This window comes from Mesoplodon densirostris, chromosome X (genome assembly GCF_025265405.1).
Source record: "Mesoplodon densirostris isolate mMesDen1 chromosome X, mMesDen1 primary haplotype, whole genome shotgun sequence".
Taxonomy (NCBI): domain Eukaryota; kingdom Metazoa; phylum Chordata; class Mammalia; order Artiodactyla; family Ziphiidae; genus Mesoplodon; species Mesoplodon densirostris.
In genome coordinates this window covers 19296733-19317970 of record NC_082681.1, presented here as the reverse complement: position 1 = coordinate 19317970, position 21238 = coordinate 19296733, and the positions used below count along the sequence as shown (strand labels likewise).

The window sequence follows — 21238 nt, the reverse complement described above, 5'->3', positions numbered from 1 at the left end:
ACAACCCGAGATATTCGGGTTCTTAGAAAGAGGCCTTCTCCAGAGGACTATGCTAAACATTACAGAAGATATAAGACGAAACAAGGTTCCTCTCCTTCAGGGAAGCATAATGTAGTAGCAGAAACACGGGGTATGACAACAGGAGACCGAAACTGGTCTAAAATCTGCCACCGGTAATCCAAGTGACCCTGCGGACATCGTGTCCTACATCTCAATTTTTTTATATGTCAAGGAGAAATATAAATGGAACCCACACCATAAGGTTAAAACCTACCTAACAAGAATAAAATAATAATAGCTGGGAAGGACGTGCCAGCGAACCAGACAAGGGTTTTAAAAATATAAGGGACTGTTATTCCTGATCTAGCGAGGGGTCTGACCAGGAGGACCAAAGGCCTCTTAACTTAAGGAGTCCCTTAAGTTAAGACGAGCCTAGGGATGACTTTCGGGGTTGGTGGCCCTAACCAGGCGAACTTCCGGGTAGAAAGGGCCACCGACTGCCAGAACGCGACGCAGGAGTAATCTGGACGCCACTCCGCAAGTCGGGGGTCCGAGATGACGGCGTCGCGCGTCAGCAGGCTACATCGTTCCCAGGCGACGAGACGCCTTCGGAGCACCGCAAGGCCTCCCGCGGGCCCAAGACTCGGTGACCAGAACTCTTTTTTTTGCATCCGGGGCTAAACCCCGGATGGGAAGAACCCGCAGGACCGTTCAGGACTCGCTACGCAGCGACTCCCCAGACGGAGGGGGGGCGTGGCTGTCACGGAGCCACCGGAAACGCATTCTTCCTTTTCCGGTTGGGGCCAGTCCACAGCCCGCGACCCCAAGATGGCGAGTCGGAAAGTGGTCTCGGGGCGCTAGAGGGACCTGGCTGGTGACTGACCTGCCAAGGCCCCCGCGCTCCCGGCGTCTTGGCGCGCCGCTCGCGGGGCCTTGCGCTTTCCCGACATCGCCCCCGGGAGCGCGGGAACCCGGACCCTCCTTCCTCCCCGCGGGGGCGGGAGGCGTGGCGACTTCATAGCCGAGCCCAGAAAGAGGGAAGTGGCGTCCACGGAAGCCAGAGCTGGGTGGAGGTAATCTAATTTTCCTTCTGGGTTTGGTCAGGAGGGCCCCCGAGAGATGCCGGCCACACGCGCCAGCTGCGTGGCGGCTGAGCGGGGGTGCGGGCGCGCAGCCTTTTCCTTTTCGCGGTGGCGTCGCTGCCGGGCGGCGGTTCGACCCGAGAGCCGGCGGGACCTGTTCTCAGCGAGGCCAGCACTCAGTCTCCTACAGCCACATGTAACCTCCGGAAGCAACCTCTTTGTACCCTGTGTGCAGATATAACCCAGGGCTGCTTCTGAAGCACGCTCGGAGGCTGCCGGTGTGCTGAGTGCACGCGGGCGCCCTCGCGGTCGGTCCAGCCTTCGGGGCCCCCATGTAGGTGTAGATGGGGGATGGGGCGTAAGATCTACCAATGAGCCCAGCGAAACTTGCCCGTTTCCGCTGGCTTATGAGCGTATCACTGGAGAAAGGGTCGTTTCAGCTTCCAAGACATTAGTTTTGGCCGACAAAAACAGGAAGTGTCCCTGTACCTTCTGAGCCTGGACAGGCAGCAAGGAACCAGCCAAATTATTTCTTTGAATACCGGTGGCATCCTTGAAAGAACTTTGTTGTTGTTTCTGCTGGATCACCTCCGAGAAAATCAGACTCTCAAGGCCATCCTCAGCCTTGCTTAAAGATCTCTATGACCCTGAGGAAGTGTAAAGTCAAGAGAAGGCTTACGTTTACAAGGACCCTTCCTGTCTCTGAAGAACCTTAATCGTCACCGTTTCTCCTTTCCTTTTTTAAAGTTTGACGTTTAGGTATCTTGTAAGCAAAGCCAACTGTCAGTTTTTCCAGTAAAGTAAGCAAAAATTTTCAGACACATGTACAAAGCTGCTCAGTGCCCTTTATAAGTCTTCCCAAAAAAACCAATGTTGACGCCATCTGGTTGCTTAGTGGGGGGATGCTTGCTGAGAGGAATAAGGTTACTTTTTCTTTAATTACTTCTTTTCTGATCTGGCCGCCTCAGCTTCCTTTCCAATATTAATATGATGGAAAAGAGAATATCAGATGTTCCATGAAGCAAAGGCATCAGTCTCCATAATAGGATGAAGGGGCAGAGAAGTTGTTTCCCCCCTGACTAAAGACAAAAAACTGGGGTGATCTATTACAATTTAGAGAAAGTCAAATATGCCACATTTGTAAAGATGGGACAGGAAGCACACAGATTAAGTATTGGATAATATCAAAGCTCGTTTTAGTGAATGGGTGCCAGTTTTTTCACCCATCAACCTTCAAAAAGAAAAAGAAAAAGTGATCAACTGACTTTTGTCTTCCTTGAGCTGTTCTTTGTTTCAAAGTTGGGTAACAAAGGAAAGGGGAAAAACAGGTCCAGAAGTAGTCTTGAGTCATCCTGAGTGGCAGTTGATTTTAAAGACGAGGCTGGACAGGAACTTTTCTGTTCTTTCTTCTCTGATAACTGTAAATAGCAAGTAAATACGTGTCATGTGGCTTTCTTCTTGACGTGTACTTTTTTTTTCTGCCCTCCCTCAGTGACCTTGGGGAGAAGATCCACTCATTGGTTTTGTACCAAGCCTGACAAGGCCTCAGCTGTCAAAGGTGGCACCAGGAGGATGTCACACATAGGAGTAAAACTATTCCTAGAGCAAATGATGATGAGACATCTGAAGGTGAATGCATGCTCGTACCCACACGTGGAGGCTTTGTGGGGGACTAAGGGGTCTGTGAAAGAGAGCTCCAGTCAGAGTAAGAAATCCAGCCCACAGATGGACAGTCTTGGTCCTGAGAGCGCTCGCCAGCACTTCCGGAGCTTCTATTATCATGAAGCACCTGGACCGCTTGAGGCTGTCAGCCAACTGCAGGAATTATGCCATCAGTGGCTGAGGCCAGAGATCCACTCAAAAGAGCAGATCTTGGAATTGCTGGTGCTAGAGCAGTTCCTGACCATTCTGCCCAGGGATATCCAGAACTGGGTGCAGAAGTATCATCCACAGAGCATCAAAGAGGCTGTGGCCCTGGTAGACCGTTTTCAGAAAGAACCTGGTGGAATAAGTAATGAGGTGAGCAGAAAGATTCCTTATGTGTACACTGAAATAGGGTAAAGGTCCAGGGGGGGGGCTGCTAATTAGAGAATGGGATGGATTAGGTCACTCTTCTGTTGTTGCTTTAGAACAGCTAAGTGCGATCTGAAATCACAGATTGGCAGCGACAGCCAGCCTCCAAGTTTCAGAGTTCCTGGGAGTCTTTCCTGGCCTTCGAGAAAAGAAATACATTTTGCCCTCTTCAGGGCCAGGGTGAATTGAGGGTGGTCGGCCTGGGCTAGCATGGCCGAGGAGACAGGACTTAGCAACAGAGAAATAAAAGGCAAGAAAGACTTGGGGAAGGAGAAAAAAACCTGAAAGCGTGGACAGCACTTAGAGATCAAAGGCAAGAGAAGGTAGCAACCGAAGTATAAATCAAACATCTCTGGGGAGACTGCAAAGGAAGAGAAGAGATAGAAAGAAAAAAGGGAAACAGGGATACGGAAAGAAGAAAAGTGCCAACAGAAAAGTGGAGAGAGGGGCTTCCCAGGTGGCTCAGTGGTTGAGAGTCTAGGGAACACGGGTTCGTGCCCCGGTCCGGGAGGATCCCACATGCCGTGGAGCGGCTGGGTCCGTGAGCCATGGCCTCTGAGCCTGCGCGTCCGGAGCCTGTGCTCCACAACGGGAGAGGCCACAACGGTGAGAGGCCCGCGTACTGCAAAAAAAAAAAAAAAAAAAGAGAAAAAAGAAAAGTGGAGAGAAAGTGCTGAGGGGCGGTGCCCTCTGTGGTGGGAACACACATCTCAGGGCCAGGAGGAAAGAGCCCTGTGGCCTCCCTTAGTGCTTGGCCTTGCTGGTGAGTGGGGAACCAAGGTCTGTCCTTGGGAGATGGAAGCACACTTCCTTTCCTCGAGAGTCCACCTTGAGGAACACAGGCATCTTATTACAACTGAAGCATATGGAGGAAGGTTAGAGTCCCAACTCTTCCCCCATTTTTTCCCTCCGCTGCATCCCCTTTCTCCATGAAATCGTTCCCTGGACATGGGAGGATTGGAAAATCTGACTGACAGGAAAACCTTTTTTCTTTGCGTCCTTATTTTTTTGGAGAAAACTAGAAGATACAAATCCACTAGGTCAAGGATCCAAGTCTAGAAAGCAAGAGAGTGGAGGCAGCGAGAGGATAGGTGGCCTCCCCCCACCCCCGCTTGTGGCCTGAGCTGTGGCGGTCTGTGGAGGGGCGGAGGCCGGCAGCAGTCACAGCTTCTCTCATTTTATCCTAATCTTCCCAGATCACATGTATAGTTCCTTTTGAGGAAACCATGGTGCAGTATCTCTTTATTTTAAACAATGACATCCTTTAACGTTACACACTCCCCAAACCTGGGCTCTAGTCTTGTTTGTTCCTCCACCACCACCCCAAACCCAAAAGTTCTTTGCTAATGAGGATGGGGATTATTTCTAGGTCACAGCCCATGAACTGGGAAAGGAGGCATTGCTCTTGGGAGGAACAGCAGTGGCCCCAGGCTTTAAGTGGAAGCCAGCAGAGCCCCAACCAATGGGTGTGTTCCAGAAAGAATGTTGGAATACATACTGGGTACTGCAAGAACAGCTGGGCTGGAATACTCATAAAGAAACCCAGCCTTTATATGGAAGAGGTGAGGAGCTTCATAATTCTCTTCTCCTCGAGCTGTGATAGTAATTGGTTCAGCTAGAATGTCACGGGAGTTTTCCAGCTGCCCAACCCTGCTGGCACTTAGGATGTCTCTCTGGTGGGAGTACAGTAGGCCAGTGGTGGGTGAAGGTGAGCGTCATTCTGTGTTACAGAAACATCCAAACCACAGAACCCTGCTATTTACAATGTGGACCTTGCTCCTTAGAAATCTGAGAGGAGAGAGGAAGATAGAGCAGGGACAGGCGGGGTCATGTCACCCTTACAAGTTAGAGGAGAAATTGGGATCAGAAATGGGCTGTCATTGGCAGAATGGGAAGAGAATTGTATACCAGGAAAAAAGTAATAAATCTCCCACATTTCCTACCGTACACTGGAGGACCTGAGGCTTTCATTTTCAAACACCTCTAATTCTTGCCCAGCTCAGCGAACAATTTATTTTATGAGAGGAAAAACATAATGGATTTCCTTTTATTTCATGAGATCTGTGGAAAGAGTCAACTGGGAACCGATTCTACGGAGTGGTGGATATTTGGTTCTTGTTTGCAAGGAGAAGGCCACTTCTAGCACAGCACACCACACGCGCGCACACGCACATACACACACACGAAGGTGAGCCATCTTTACCGAAGGAGTCCTATATTGTAGAAATTGGCTCAGGGTATTCATAAATAGAAAAGAGAATTTTTTTCTGGCTCTTTTCCCCCCACAACTGTGCCTGCTCAACAGATTCTAGCCTTTTCTGAGCAGAAAAGCACCCCAAGCTGGAAGATGGCATCTGAGCTCATCCTGCCTGAGTCCCAGGTGAGCTGTACTTCCCAGCTTTTCCAGGCAGCCTGAACGTGGCTGTGTCTGCTTTTCTCTGCTACCCCATGACCCGGCAGGTGCTCTGAGGTGCGCTAGCCCCAGGTGTTCTTTAGGCAACTAGGCTGGGCCCTGTGGGAATTGGGCACCTCCCAAGCTGTGTACTGATCTCTTTGGTGCCTTCCTTTTCTGCCATCTCACTTCGTTTCCCTTAAATATTATACTCTTAATGTCTTCAGTGACTGGCCTCCCGTGTCATTTGGAATGAGTGATAGGACGGCTTCTGTCGTGGCAAGTACTGAACTACAACTTATTCTCTTCTTTAGAGTCTGTTGACATTTGAAGATGTGGCCTTGTTTTTTACTGAGGAAGAATGGCAATTACTGGACCCTGCTCAGAAGATCCTCTACAATAATGTAATGCAGGACAACTATGAGACTGTCACCTCTCTAGGTAAAGATTCTTCCTTTCCTTTGTGTAGAACTTGGGTAATCTGTCCCATCCTCAGTTCATGAAAAATGAACTCCTGTGAGAAAGTCCCAGTGTTCCAGTGGCAGGTTGGTCCTCAGCTTGATGGTGTGGGGAAAAGGAAAGGCATATCCAGACCACCCGGAGAGCTTTTTATGAATACACATCTCACTTCTTTATTCTAGGTAGAGTTCTTGATCTCTCATACTCCTGCCCCGCCCTGCACACCCACTCTTCCCATATCTTTTCCATGTCAGTAGCAGGCACCATGACTTACCCAGTTGCTCAGGCCCAAAACCTCTCAGTTATCCTTTATTCTGGTCTTTTTGTTATACCCCCCAGCCGATCCGTCAGCAAGTGCCCTGAGCTCTGTCTTCAAAATAGGTCCTGCAATGCCGTTAATCAACTATACTCCAATATAAGATAAAAAGTTTTTAACAAAAGGTGCTGAATACAACCACATCTCAACCTCTTCTGCTCTCACCATCTGGTCTAAGCCACCTCATCTCCAAGCAGGTCTGCTGGAATACCACTGGACTCCCCGCCCCTTCTACGTCATTTCCATCTGTCCTCCTTATAGGTTTAGTTCTTCGCTTCCCATTGCATATCCACCTACAACCACAGTAGAGTATAAAGAAGATGTGGAATCTAAGATTCTGCCCATTTAAATGTTGGGAGTAAATAAAAGTATAAAAGAGTCATTCACTTTTCCTGAAAATAGTCTGGAATTAAGATGGCAGTCCATGACCTCAGAGTTTTATTCTCAGAACATTATCGTTGCACCCTAAACTTAAAGCGATCTGTTTAGCACAAGGGCAAGAACCATAGACCCGAGGTCCCCAAGAGTTCAAGGACAGTCTTAGAGAGTCTCCTTGAGGTAAGTGTATACATAGGAAGAGGAGAAGATTCCTTGATAGGAACCTTTATAGGAGCTTAACATTTTTAAGATTTTGTTCCTGTATTTTTTTAATTAAACTTTTAATTGAGTTAATTGTAGATTCATATGCATATTTAAAATGTAATACAAAGAGAACCCGTGTACACTTTACCCATTTTCCCTCAATGATAACTTTTGCAAAAGTATATAATATCACAACCAGGATATTAATACTGATATAGTCCACTGACCTTATTCATATTTCCGTTTTTCCTTGTATGTGTGTGTATTTCGTTCTATAAAGTTTTATCACATGTGGAGGTTTGTGTATTCACCACCACATTCAAGATACTGGACAGTTACATAACCACAAGGAGCCCTCCTGTTGCCCTTCTATAACCACACACAGTTCCCTCCCACATCCCACCCCATCATCAACCTATGCCAACCACTGATCTGTTCTACAGTTTTTAAATGTTGCCATTTCAAAAATGTTACATGAATAGAGTCATGCAGTATGTAACTTTGAGGGATTAACTTTTCTCATTCAGAATAAGTCCCTGGAAATTCATCTTAGCTATTGCGTGTATCAGTAGTTGAGATGAACTGCTGAGAAGCATTCCATGATATTGATATATCACAATTTGTTTAACTATTCACCCATCGAAAGGTACTTTTGCTGTCTTCAGTTTTTGGCTATTGCGAATAAAGCTGCCATGAACATTCACGTACAGGATTTTGTGTAGAGATAAGTTTTCGTTTCTCTGGGATAAATGCCTTTAAGGGTGCAATTGCTGGTTCATATGGTAATTACATGTTTAATGCCAAACTGTTTTTCAAAGTGGCTGTACCATTTTACATTCTCAGTCAGCAATGGATGTGATCCAGTTTCTCCACATTCTTGCCGTTGTTTACTAGTATCATCATTTTAAAAAAAAATACTTTTTTTTGCCTTTCTGCTAAGTATGTAGTGTTATCTCATTGTGGTTTGGATTTGCATTTCCCTAATAGCTAATGATGTTTTGTAGCTTTTCATGTGCTTATTTGATATCCCTATGTTATCTTCAGTGAAATGGCTTTTACCCATATTTTAATTAAGTTGTTTTTTAACTGTTGAGTTTTGAGAGTTCTTTATAGATTCTAGATTCTAGTGCTTTCTTGGATATGTGGTTTGCAAGGAGTTTCCCCAAGGCTGTGTATTTTTCTTTTTATCCTCTTCCCATGGGCTTCCACAGAGTAAAAGTTTTGAATTGTGACAACCAATTTTTTTTTCCTTTTACAGATTGTATTTTTGTTATCAAGGCTAGCAGTCTGACTAGCTATAGATCCCTAAAATTTTCTATGTTATTCCTAAAAGTTCTATAATTTTACATTTAAGTCCATGATTCTTATTGAGTTGATTATTATATAAGGTATGAAGTTTAGGTTGAAGTTCATTTTTTTGCCTATGGAGGTCCAATTGCTTCAGCCTCGTTTGTTGAAGAGACTGGCCTTCCTCCACTGAATTGCTTTTGCACTTTTGTCAAAGATCAGTTAGGCATATTTGTGTACATCTATTTTGTTCCATCGAGCTATGTATCTATCCTTCTGCCAATATTGCACTGTCTTGATTACAGTAGCTATACAATTTAGGAAGCCTTAATATCTATCAGGTAGAGTGATTCTTCCCACTTTATTCTTTTGTCAAGATAAAATTTTATTTTAGCTATTCTAGGGCCTGTTCCTTTCCATGTACATTTTAGAATAAGCTTATCTATGTCTACAATAAACTTTGTTGGAATTTTGCTAGAAATTACATTAAACCTATATATTAATTTGAGGGGGAGTGATATCTTTACTATGTTGATGTTTCTAATCAATGAACACAGTATGTCTATTTATTCGGGTCTTCTTTGACTTCTTTCAGCAGCTTTTTGTAATTTTCAGTGTACAGATCTTCTGCATGTTTGTTACGTGTATGTAGAAGCTAATTTTCATTGGAGCAATTGTAAATGATATTGTTTTAAATTTGGTTTCTGCATGTTCATTGCTTTTGTATAGGTGAGCCACTAATTTTGTTTTGTTCTTTTATCCTGTGACCCTACTGAACTGACTTATTAGTTCTAAGAAGTTTTTTGATAGATTTCTTGGGATTTTTACACATAGACAGTCACATGATCTGCAATGCCTTTTATTTCTTTTTCTTACTTTGTTGCAATAGTGCCAACTTCTGGTGCTTTGTTAAATAAGAGTGGTGAGAGCTGACTTCTTGCCTTATTCCCAATTTTATCATAAAAAGTTTAAGTCTTTCACTATTACCTATGATGTTAGTACAGGTTTTTTTGTTGATACTCTTATCAAGTCGATATAATTCCTTATTTTCTGAGTGTTTTTTATTGTGAATGGATGTGGGGATGGTCAAATACTTTTCTGTGTCAGTTAATGGGATTATGATCTTTCAAAGCTTGTTGATAAGGTGGGTTATATTGATTGATTTCAAATGTTGAACCAGCTTTGCATACCTGCAGTAAATCCTACTTGATCATGGTATATAATTCTTACTTATTGTTACATTCAGTTTGCCAGTATTTTGTTGAGGACTGTTGTATTTAAGTTCATGGGAGATGTTAGTCTGTAGTTTTCTTTTTTAGTACTGTCTTTGTATGATTTTGCTATCAGGGTAATTACTGGCCTTATAAAATGATTTGGGTAGTATTTCTTCCTCTTCTCTTTTCTGGAAGAGATTATGTAAAAGTGGTCTTAATTCTATAAATATTTGGTAGAATTCTCCAGTAACACTATATGAACCTGGAGATGTCTTTTTTAGCAGCTTTTAAATTAAGAATTCAATTTCTCTAATGGTCAGAGTGCTATTCAGATTATCTATTTCGTATTGGTTGAATTATGGTAGTTTGTGGATTTTGAGAAATTGGCCCATTTTTCCTAACTTTTAAAATTCATGAACATAAGTTGTTTATAGTATTCCCTTATTATCTTTGTGTGTGTGTGTGGTACGTGGGCCTCTCTCACTGTTGTGGCCTCTCCCACTGTGGAGCACAGGCTCCGGATGCGCAGGCTCAGCGGCCATGGCTCATGGGCCCAGCCACTCCGCAGCATGTGGGATCCTCCCGGACCGGGGTACGAACCCGTGTCCCCTGCATCGGCAGGTTGACTCTCAACCACTGTGCCACCAGGGAAGCCCCTTATTATCTTTTTAATTGCTGCAGAATGTGTAGAGATATACGCAATTTCCTTCTTGACACTGATGGTTTGTGTCTTCTCTCCTTTTATTTTTGTCAGTGTTGATATAGGTTTATCAATTTTATTTTCTTTAAGAATAAGCTTTTTGTTTGTGATTTCTTCTGTGCTCTTTATTATTCCTTTCTTCCACTTTTTTAAACTTTATTTTGCTTTTATTCTAGTTTCTTGAGTTAGGAACTTAGATTATTTATTTGAGGACTTTCCTCTTTTTTATTGTAAGCATTTAGGGCTATACATTTTCCTCTGAGCATTCCCTTAGCTCCATTCCACATATTTAGATATATTTATTTTCATTTTCATTTAACTGTGCATTTTTAAATTACCCTTGAGACTTTCTCTTTGAATCATGGATTATTTAGAAGTATACTGTTTCATTTCCATATATTTTTAGATTTTTCTGTTTTCCTTCTGGTTTTGATTTCTAGTCTGATTCCATTTTTGTCAGATTGCCTTTTCTCACTCGAGCTGTGGGGTTTTGTTTTGGTTCTAGGTGTGATGTGTTACTTTCTTTATTGCAACCTGATCATTTTGTCTATTATGTTAGGAGAGCCTGGGTCCTATTTAAATATTTTATTTTAATGGGCAGTCACTCTGTTTTAATTTAGCACATAGGTTCTTTCCTACTTTTGTGGAGTATGTGTCTAGTGACAGTTTAATTTTCAGAGCCTTTATAGTGTTATTTTGGACTCCTTGGTTTATATGGTACTGCTAGGGTTCCCTTGCGTCCCTGCTGGTGCTGCCTGATTGTGAGGAAGATATTTACCTAGGCCAGAGTGTCTCTCAGTGGGAATCTCTGACCTGTAGGGATGAAGAGGCTTCCTGGGCCCGGCCACTTGTGGCTAGGTCCCTCTCGCTAGTTCTGCATGCCTAATTTGGTGTCTCCTCACTGGGGTTCTAGTGTTGTCAGAAGGTTTCCCATTCAGATTTGGGAAGGAATAAGCCTATCCAGGTAGCCTTCTGTTGCTAGGTTGAGGTTTGGAAAACACTAGATCTGGTTTGCCTTCTTTTTTGGGTGTGGGGATGTAAGACACCTGCTGTGTTACTCTTGTAGTTCTGGGGTCCCAAACCATTTTGCCTTCTTTTTGCCACTTTTTAGAATTCTCTGTTCATTGTGTCTTGCATTCTTGAATGGGTTTGTTGTTGTGCCTAGCAAGGAGGATCAGGGAGAAATGGGTCTATGCCATTTTGTCCAGATTGGACCAGAAATCACTTGTTCTTGTATTTTTTAAAAGCTATCATCATTGATTTTTCTTTTCATTCCTATAGTTTTCTTGTTCTAGGATCAGATGTCTGATTCTTCTGTTTATTCCAACAGGGTTAAAGCTCAAAAATGACACTGGAAATGGCCAACCTATATCTCTTTCTACATTAGAAATACAAGCATCAGGATGCAAAGTATTAAGAAAGGCCAGAATGAAAGTTGCCCAGAAAACAACGGGCAAAGAAAATCATGGTGGTACACACAGGGTACGGAAACGGCATCGAGCTTTTCCAGGGAAGAAAAGAAAGAAACTTACAACTTGCACACAAGAGCTTCCAAAACGTATGGATCTTCATGGGAAAGGCCATGCAGGAGAGAAACCTTTTAAATGTCAGGAATGTGGGAAAAGCTTCAGGGTTAGCTCTGACCTAATTAAGCACCAGAGAATTCACACTGAAGAGAAACCCTATAAATGTCAACAATGTGATAAGAGGTTTAGGTGGAGTTCAGATCTTAATAAGCACTTACTGGCACACCAAGGAATAAAACCATATAGATGCTCATGGTGTGGGAAAAGCTTCAGTCATAACACAAATCTACACACCCACCTAAGAATTCACACAGGAGAAAAACCCTTTAAATGTTATGAATGTGGAAAAAGATTCATTCAGAACTCCCACCTTATTAAACACCAGAGAACCCACACAGGTGAGCAGCCTTATACTTGTAGCATATGCAGGAGAAATTTTAGCAGGCGGTCAAGCCTTCTTAGACACCAGAAACTCCACAGGAGAAGGGAATAATGTCCATTGTCTCCAGTCTGAAGAAAGTCAGCAGCTAGAGCTTGACCCTAGAGGTGATAAAAGAATACAAAATGATGAGGCACCCAGTGATAGGAACCTATCATCAACAAAATTTGGGAGGGGCACATGTTATGTTTCACAAAAAGGAATCTAAACTCTCTTTTATTCAGCATTGTATCCTCAGTGCCTAACACAAGACTGATCCATAATGCGTTCTTTATAAATAAAAGAGTGAAATAGTTCTCATATATCTAAAGTTACCCATCTATTTCTAACTATCTGTACCTGTCTGGTTACTCAGCTTCCCCACCCTCCGTGATCTAAATTCTTCAGGTATCAGGTGCTCAGCAAATATGTGATGGCCATGAGTCCTACTCCCATTCTTTCTCAGGAGAGACAGAAAATAAGAGTATTCAGGTCCTCTGAAGGGAGCTCAGAGAGAATTACTAAGTTTGAGGCAGTTTCTGTGGCTACTATTCTGTCTACATGAACAACCAAGCCAGGGTTCAGGGAACTTCATTCTGGAATAGGAAGAGAGGGTTCAGTGTTTGCCCTGGGAGAAGTACCCCCATTCTAGTTGCCTCTCTCCTGAGCACCCACTACTGCTGCAGTGTTTTCTGTCAAGGAATTCCAAGCAGTAAGCAGAGGCCTGAATGCCAACACAGACCTAGGGACCCTGGAAGCACTTGATATCTTTCTTCCTGCTGATCCTCTCAACACTGATGTATTTAGAATGAAATGATGAAGGAGGTAATCGGGACCCTCATCCAGGTATCTGTAGAAGGCAGAGGGCAGTGTTGAATGGCCTTTTTTTGACTCACTGTGTGGACTGGAAGGCTTTCAAGTTGATGCTACCCTGCTCCAGGACCTAACAGGAGGCCCATTTTTATGGCTGTTCAGCTACAGCCGCATACACATGGATGCTTTGCAGGAAGGTCTGGAGATTTTGCAAACTGATTTACTAGAGTGGTAAGGAGAACCACGTGGCCTCATGGCCTCGTAGCCTCGGTGAACATTGGATGTGAGGAGGGAGTGTCCAGTCAGAGCAGGGTGAGGCCTGTGACTTAGAGTGATGGCTCAGTGAGAGCCGGGTCAGACAGAAACTGGTTTGTTCATGTTGGTGGTTCTTCTTCCTTCCCCATTGGCCTCAGGATGCGCAGTTGGCCCTCTATATCCACAGGTTCCACGTGCACAGATTCAACCAACCACGGATCAAAAAAATTCCAGAAACTTAGGAAAGGTAAAACATGAATTCGCTGCATGCTGGCAACTATGTACATAGCATTTACATGTACTAGGTATTGTAAGTAATCTAAAGGTGATTTAAAGTATATGGGAAGATGTGTGTAGGTTATATGTAAATACTGTGCCATTTTACATAAGGGACTTAAGCATCCTCAGATTTTGGTAGCTGCAGGGGGTCCTAGAACCAATCCCCTGTGGGAGAGACAACTGTATCTCTTGAGAAGACAATGTGATGTCAAGGGTTTTGTGGTACGCGGGCCTCTCACTGTTGTGGCCTCTCCCTTTGCGGAGCACAGGCTCCGGATGTGTAGGCCCAGCGGCCATGGCTCACGGGCCAAGCCACTCCACAGCATGTGGGATCTTCCTGGACCGGGGCACGAACCCGTGTCCCCTCCACCGGCAGGTGCACTCTCAACCACTGTGCCACCAGGGAAGCCCAAGATTTAAACATCAGACAAAATTCCATTGTTTCCATATTACCCAGAGATGACCAACGTTCACTTTTTTAGAATAGGTGTCTTCAGATAATTTTTCTTTTTTTTCTGTTTTTTTTTTTTTTTTTGGCCATACTGCACGGCGTGCGGGGTCTTAGTTCCCCAACCAGGGGTGGAACCTGGGCCCCAACAGTGAGAGCACAGAGTCTTAAACACTGGACCACCAGGGAATTCCCCAGATAATTTTTCCATGAAGAGTCCTTTCTAAGCTTGCTTACATGTTTATAAAATGGAGATAGTGATTCCTTCCTATCAGGGCTGCTGTGAGAATTAAAAGAGACTGGTGAGCATGCCTAACACTGACTGGTTACAGAAGATGGTTCATAAACATTTGGAATATTCTATGTTCATGGTCCATAAACATTTGGAACATCTTTCATCTAGTTGTTTTAAAAAATCGACTCTGTCTACTTATTCAGCTTTTAAGCATCCTTACTGAGTTTTCCATCATTTCCAGCTGTTTTTTTTTATAAATTTATTTATTTATTTTTGGCTGTGTTGGATCGTTTCTGTACGAGGGCTTTCTCCAGTTGAGGTGAGTGGGGGCCACTCTTCATTGCGGTACGCGGGCCTCTCACTGCTGCGGCCTCTCCCATTGCAGAGCACAGGCTCCAGACGTGCAGCCTCAGTAGTTGTGGTGCACGGGCCTAGCCGCTCCGAGGCATGTGGGATCTCCCCGGATCGGGGCTCGAACCCGTGTCCCCTACATTGGCAGGCAGATTCTTAACCAATGCACCACCAGGGAAGCCCCTCCAGCTGTTTTTAAAGCTGGCTCATGATGGTCAGAAGGGTAGCCTGGTGTGACATTCCTTTCTAGAGATGCTCCTCTCTAGTCAGTGGTAAACAATAAGCTAATGTCCCCATTCAGCTAGATACACTGCTAATGTGTAACAACCACAATATATTAGATTCTTTCAACTTGAGATGCTTGAAAAAGGAGGGCAAGTGATGGCTAGGGGTGGAATTTTTGTGGACAGTATTTACACTATTAGGTGTATCCTCAAACTGTGAGAGGTGACTGTAGAACGGCCACTAAAAAAATGAAAGAGTTAATCTCACAGGAGGAAGTGACCTGGAAGGAAAGGAGCCCATTATACTGCAAAAGGCTTGGAGAAGGACTTCCCCACCATCCCTTCCAGATCTCTCTGGGATTGTGCCCTTGGAACTAAGGGGAAGTTCAGCTTCCTGCAGAGGGCGCACTCTGTGTGAATCCATGTTTGGTAGCACCCTAGATAGCTGGCATCATGCTGCCACACAAAGGACATTTATTTGTGTAGCTTTTTTTTTTTTTTTTTAGCCGCGACACGTGGCTTGCAGGATCTTAATTCCCTGACCAGGGATCGAACCTGCACCCCCCTGCAGTGGGAGCACGGAGTCCTAACAACTGGACCGCCAGGGAATTCCCTGTTTAGCATTTAGAAAGAAGAGTTGGACTCAAAAGTTGAAGGAAGTACCGCGTGGATGGAGCCCGCAGTTACTGCCCCTTCATGAGATTCAGCAAAGCTCCTGAAAACGGGTCAGCAAAAGGGCACTCTGTTTTCCCAACGCTGCCATCCCCAGTTACAACGCCTTTTAGCTTCAGAGCTCATCTTCCAGGTCCTCGTCTATGCTGACCTTCCCAGGAGAAGTCAGAAGCAGGGAACATGGGTCCTATTTTAGAGAGAAATTTTTTTTAAGGCAACTGGCAGGAAAACCTTTAGATGGGAATGGGCAGAAACAGGAAAAGAATTGAGGATTCCTGGTTCCAAGTTCAGATACTCCACCACCCTTTGAACACAGGGGCTCCAGGAAAAATGGACATTTTTGTCCCAGCTGTTGTGGCACAGGATGTAGAAGTTGGGGCTCCTAGCTGACTCATTAGTACCTCTTCTTCCCTTTCAACCCTCTGCCACAGCCTTGCAGGGGCTCCTTGCTCATGCATCCTGACCAGTCACATCAGCCCTCATCATCTCAGACAAAGGAGAGACGTGGGCACTAAGGAAAGAAATGGCAGGAGGGAATGGAGGGGAGATGTCATTCTGCTTCATACTCACCTGCCACGTCCCCAGCGTGTGGCTGAAAGACGAGAACTCTGATGCTCTTCTGAGGACGCAACAGGAAGACATCACACAAAAGCCCCGGGGGCTGGAGGCTCAGGGCGGATATTCACTCGGGACAGAACGGAGAGGCAGAACACTCCAACTTCAGATCCCACAGGCGGAGACGGCACTGAGGAGACGAAAGCTGACCTGAGCCAGGTGTGAGGGGTGTGGGCTCCTATCCCCACCCCTGTGCTCCGGCCCTCAGCAAGTGAGGGACATCAGGGAAAAGATGGGCTGAGCAAAGAGGATGAGAAAGGAGCTGGGAGAGCAGAGGCCAGTGGTCCTCTTGTGCTCTGATCGGTCTGCATTTGTGATGCCTGAGGTTGGGAGGCAAGGGGTCGGGGAGCAGGTGGCCCCTGCCCACTGTGGCCAAGACGCCAGGGTGTGTCTGCGTGTCCAGGCCAGATCGGTCCAGCCGCGTGCAGGGCCTGGCTCTTCAGCTTCTCCCTCCCAGAAAACAGTGAGGTGACTGCTACTCAAGAGCCTGTGTGTGGGGGGGTCCCTTCCAGCCCTTCCCCCACCCCAGCGGCCTCTTTCTCCTTCACTGTCTGGCTCCCTCGGCCATGGCCACTGCCAATATTGAGTGTAAACTGTCCCACTGTTCCCAGAGGAACGGCCACGGTGACTGAGAACGGGCAGGCAGGGCGGGGGAGAGAAGAAGAAAAAAGGAATCATGGTCTCATCTTTGTCAGGAGATTTAAATGCTCTCCTTGCTACCTTCTCTCTGTGTTCTTTGAAAGTCATTAAATGTTAGGTTGTCGGTCACGTAAAGGAGGGGACTCCCTGCCAAAGTCTATCCCAGGCTCGGCAGCCAGACACAGTCGCTTCTAAGCCCTTCCATTCCCGTGGCCGTCTTCGCCTCTCTTCCCTCCCTCTGTGCCCCCTGCTTCTTGCTACCATCGTGGTGCCAGGCAAGGGACGCAGCTGTGGACAAAGTGACAGGGAGTCAGGGAAGCCCTCCCGAGGGTCAACAATCATGAGCGTATGAGGGGGAAAGGGTGGGAGGCGAGGTGAGAGGAGTGGTGGTGAGCACCCTTAACCCTCAGATCTGGACAACCCGGGGGAAGGAAGGAGGGAGGTGGCCAGGCCAGCTTCCGGAGGGAGCTCTGCTCCAGGCTTGGGATTTAGGGGGGAAGTGGAGAGGAAGAGCCAGGAAACACCAAGAAACATTTCCCTCGTCCCTCCTTAGGCTCTGGTATGGCCGTGTGCGACTTGGGGTGACAAGAAGGAACTGACTCCGACCCAAGGGCTGCAGACACCTCGGAGGAACTCGAGTTCGGTAGCAGATCTCATGGCTGAGAACATTCTCTCTTCAGGTAGTACCCATATATCTGCCATCCCCAGGCGTCCCTTGGGGAGGCTCTCAGCTTCCCTAAAGGGTGTTATTCTTCTTCACCTAGTGCCCCATTCACTGGAGTGTCAGTGCCTTATTTTTGGGGCATTCCCCCTGTTGGAGCTGGTGCAGGATCTCACATAGAATAGAGGTAGTATGGGCGTAAGCTGTCTGCAGATTTTTGTGTGTGAGAGAAATAAACCTAAAGGGATAAATGTAACCCCCTGCCAAGACTGAAAAATAATCATCTCAACTCTGTACATTGTTTGCTTTTAAAATCCTTGCTACAACAGGTAAGCGGGAATGTGAGCTGAGAAAAATACAGCAGCATAGGACAGTCTATATGGATTATACTCTGCTTTGTCCAGTCCCCACTCCCACAGATCCTGACACAGTGGGTGAAACCTTCCTGAAAATTCTCAAGAATGGAGAAAATTCTCAAGTCTTTAGGCTCAGTGGACATAGGCCTACCCAGGACCAGGCTGCTAATGGTCCTTGTGCAAAGACTCTCCTCCTCCCCTGTCAAAGGGATCCAAAGCCTTTCCACCCATTTTGCTGGCAAGGGCCCCTCTGGGAGCTGGGCATACCCACGGGATAGATCAGCACACAAAAAACATTGGGGTGGCCAAAAAGTTCGTTCGGATTTTTCGTAGCATCTTATGGAAAACCCGAACGAACTTTTGGGCCAACCCAATATATCAATATCTTTCCTTCAGTGGTCTTTGGCCAACCTAGGAAGCAAGGCTTCCTCATCTGGGGGTCCATGGATGACTTCAAAGGGCCTTCAAAGTTTTGAGTATGTGGGCAATTGTCCAAGAAGCTAGCCCGTACCTTTTTGGGGTTATCAAAAGTCTTCGTGACCCCCAAGCATTTAGGTACAATTACAGCTGCAGTTACTTAAAGCTGTATCCCCGACTCCCTCAAGTCTTGTAGTGCATTAGGGCTGAAAGAGCCCTTGGAGAAGCTGTGGAGACCATGCCCCTGGTTTTACAGAAGAGGCAACTGGAGCTTAGGGGGTTTCCTTTCCAGGACCTTGAGGCAGAGAGGGGATTGGAATAGAGTCTCCCAAGCCCCAGGCCTGGAGACTAAGGTCCCTCTTTCTACACATCACAGTACCTTCACCTCCTGGCAGTGGCATCTCAGGAAATGTTATCACTCTCAAATTGTGATCTCTCAGCTGTCTCCCAGGGGCTAAGAATTCCTTTTTAGCGATGGTCTGTTCTGTTCTAGGAGGGCTCCAAACTCTATTCTTCTTTCAGGATAACCACTCAGGCAGGGATTCCACTCCTGAGCTCGTTAAGAAAGGGCTTCCCTGTTAACAGGATACTGTGTCCTTCAAAAGTACTTCTTGTCCCTGTACACAGACTATGACCAGATAATCATCCCCAATCTTACGCCCGAAGGGGTCTGGGACTTGGGGGAGAGTCACAGGAAAAGCTGGACAAGAGAGGCATGTTCCTGGAGAGGCAGACTCTCCTCCAAATACCCCCTACTCATTTCTTGTTTTTTTTTTTTTTTTTGGCTGTGCCACGCAGCATGTGGGACCTTAGCTCCCCGACCAGGGATCGAACCCGTGCCCCCTGCAATGGAAGTGTGGAGTGTTAACCACTGGACTGCCAGGGAAGTCCCCCACTTCCTCGTTTCTGTACTACATATTCATTAATTGTCCTCCAGCACCATGGTCACCAAGTCACTCTTCCACTCAATTTTCAACAGTTCCCATATCGTTTAAGTCCTACTCCCTGCTTTGGCTCAGTAGATCACATGGCTTCACATGATCGCCAACCCTCTCTCCTCTCTCCCAGCTCACATATTGTTGCTGCTGAACCAGGCTGTTAGTCTGTCTTCAATTATTCTTTGCGTTTAGCCCCCAGTGTTGCCTCCTGGCCTGTCCAAATCCTTCTTTCAACATCGCATCCCCCCTTCCTCCTTCTACCTCCGCCCCAAACTCACTCCATACTGACTGTCCTTTCCACTAGAATAGTATTTAGAACCCAGATTTTGCTAAAACACTGATTGCTGGGCCTCACCCCCAGAGTTTATACTCCAGTTAGCTGGGGGTAGGGCCAGAAAACTGGCATTTCCAGCAAGTTCCCCCGTAATGCTGATGTGCCAGCAACCCCACTTTGAGAACCTCTGCCTTAGAACCTGTCTCATGTACTTTCTCCTGAGGGCAGAGGTTGTCTTAGAAGCTTAGTAACTCTATCAGAGGCTGGCCCAGGGCTGCATAGCAATCGAAACTCCCTGAACATATGGGTCTGACCACTTTAGGGTTAAATGTGATCTTAATCTGCACTTTATTTTTTTAATAAATTTATTTATTTTTATTTATTTATTTTTGGCTGTGTTGGGTCTTCGTTGCTGTGCATGGGCTTTCTCTAGTTGCAGCGAGCGAGGGCTACTCTTCGTTGTGGTGTGCGGGCTTCTCACTGCGGTGGCTTCTGTTGTTGTGGAGCACAGGCTCTAGGCGCGCGGCCTTCAGTAGTTGTCATGCGTGGGCCCAGTAGTTGTTATGCACGGGCTTAGTTGCTCTGTGGCATGTGGGATCTTCCTGGACCAGGGCTCAAACCTGTGTCCCCTGCATTGGCAGGCGGATTCTTAACCACTGAGCCACCAGGGAAGCCCTGTATTTTTTAAAGTTATTTTCTAAGTGTTTACCCTGGGGACTACACTTGACATATTAAACTTTTAACAATCTAGTTTGAATTAATAACAACCTAGTCTCAATAGTATACAAAAGCTTTGCTCCTATACAGCTCAGTCCCCACTCTTGTAGTTATTATTACAAGTTAAATTTCTATTTATTGTTTTCATTAACATAGATTTGTAAGTATTGTTTTATGTGTTTGCATCTTAAATAATGTAGGAGAAACAGAGGTATTACAAACCATAAATATGATAAAAGTGGATTTTATATTTACCTGTATTGTTATCTTTACCACTGTTCTTTATTTCTTCATATGACTTACATTTACTGCCTAGTATCCTTTCATTTCAGCTGGAAGAATTAACTTTAGCATTTCTTCTAGGGCAGGTCTACTAGCGATGACTTTTCTCAGCTTTTTTTAAAATATGGGGATGCCTTAATTTCTCTTTCCATTTTGAAGCACAGTTTTGCCAGATATAGAATTCTTGGTTGAGAGATTGACAGATTTTTTTTTTCTGTCAGCACTTTAAATATGTTATCCCATTACCTACTGGTCTCCATGGTTTCTTCTGAGAAATTGACTGCTAATCTTATTGAAGGTTCCTTTTACTTGATGAGTCACTTCTTTCTTGCTGCTTTCAAGATTCTCTCTTTATCTTTGTCTTTTTACAGCCACTGTGTCACCATGAGAGAGTTCTGAGTTGGGTGAAAAAAAGCTTGCACCTTGTATCTGTCCTCAGGGAAACCCTAGACAGGTCAAAATAGACAAATACAATTCCTTGTGAACAAGGTCTACTCTGTTCCTCCAGAACAAGATACCTACATCAGGAATGAGGGCTACTGTCTTCAAGACTATCACCATGGAGGGGGGGGGAAGGGGGCAAGGCTCAGTTAAAACACCACAAAGCCCTCCTGTTGAAGGCTTCTTTTTGTTGATTCAGCATTCATTTGGTTGCTTCAAACCTTTATCTCCTAGAGTCTGACCAAGTTAGTTCTGACAGTGTTTGCTCATTTTGGTGTTTCTGTGGAAGGACAGGCCCTTCAAATTCCCTACTCTACTACTTTTGTTGATGTCACTTCTCTGTATTCTACCTATCTATTCTTGCCTGTTTATTTTTTTCCATTATAGCCCTTAACATATTAATCATAGCCATTTTTAATTCCCTGTTTGACCATTCTAAACTCTGTGCCATATCTGAATGTTGTTCTGATGTTTGCTTTGTCTCTTCAGACTCTGAATATTATTTCCTTCTAAGATGGATTGTAATTCTTTGTTGAAAGCTGTAATGATATATTAGATAACAGGAACTAAGG

The 21238-nt window shown here is 45.3% G+C and overlaps 1 protein-coding gene across 2 annotated transcripts; it reads left to right on the top strand.

The window, feature by feature from the left end:
* The first annotated feature begins 806 nt into the window (after positions 1-806).
* On the top strand, positions 807-12374 carry ZNF75D (zinc finger protein 75D). Of its 2 annotated transcripts, XM_060087118.1 has the most exons (6): positions 807-1073; positions 2575-3101; positions 4525-4720; positions 5444-5535; positions 5862-5988; positions 11436-12374. In XM_060087118.1, exons 2-6 carry the CDS (start codon positions 2655-2657, stop codon positions 12122-12124), a joined length of 1551 nt encoding a protein of 516 aa, XP_059943101.1. In that variant the 5' UTR covers positions 807-1073; positions 2575-2654; the 3' UTR covers positions 12125-12374. The 2 variants fall into 2 exon arrangements, with proteins under 2 accessions (XP_059943101.1, XP_059943102.1); XM_060087119.1 differs by lacking the exons at positions 4525-4720; positions 5444-5535.
* Positions 12375-21238: the final 8864 nt, after the last annotated feature.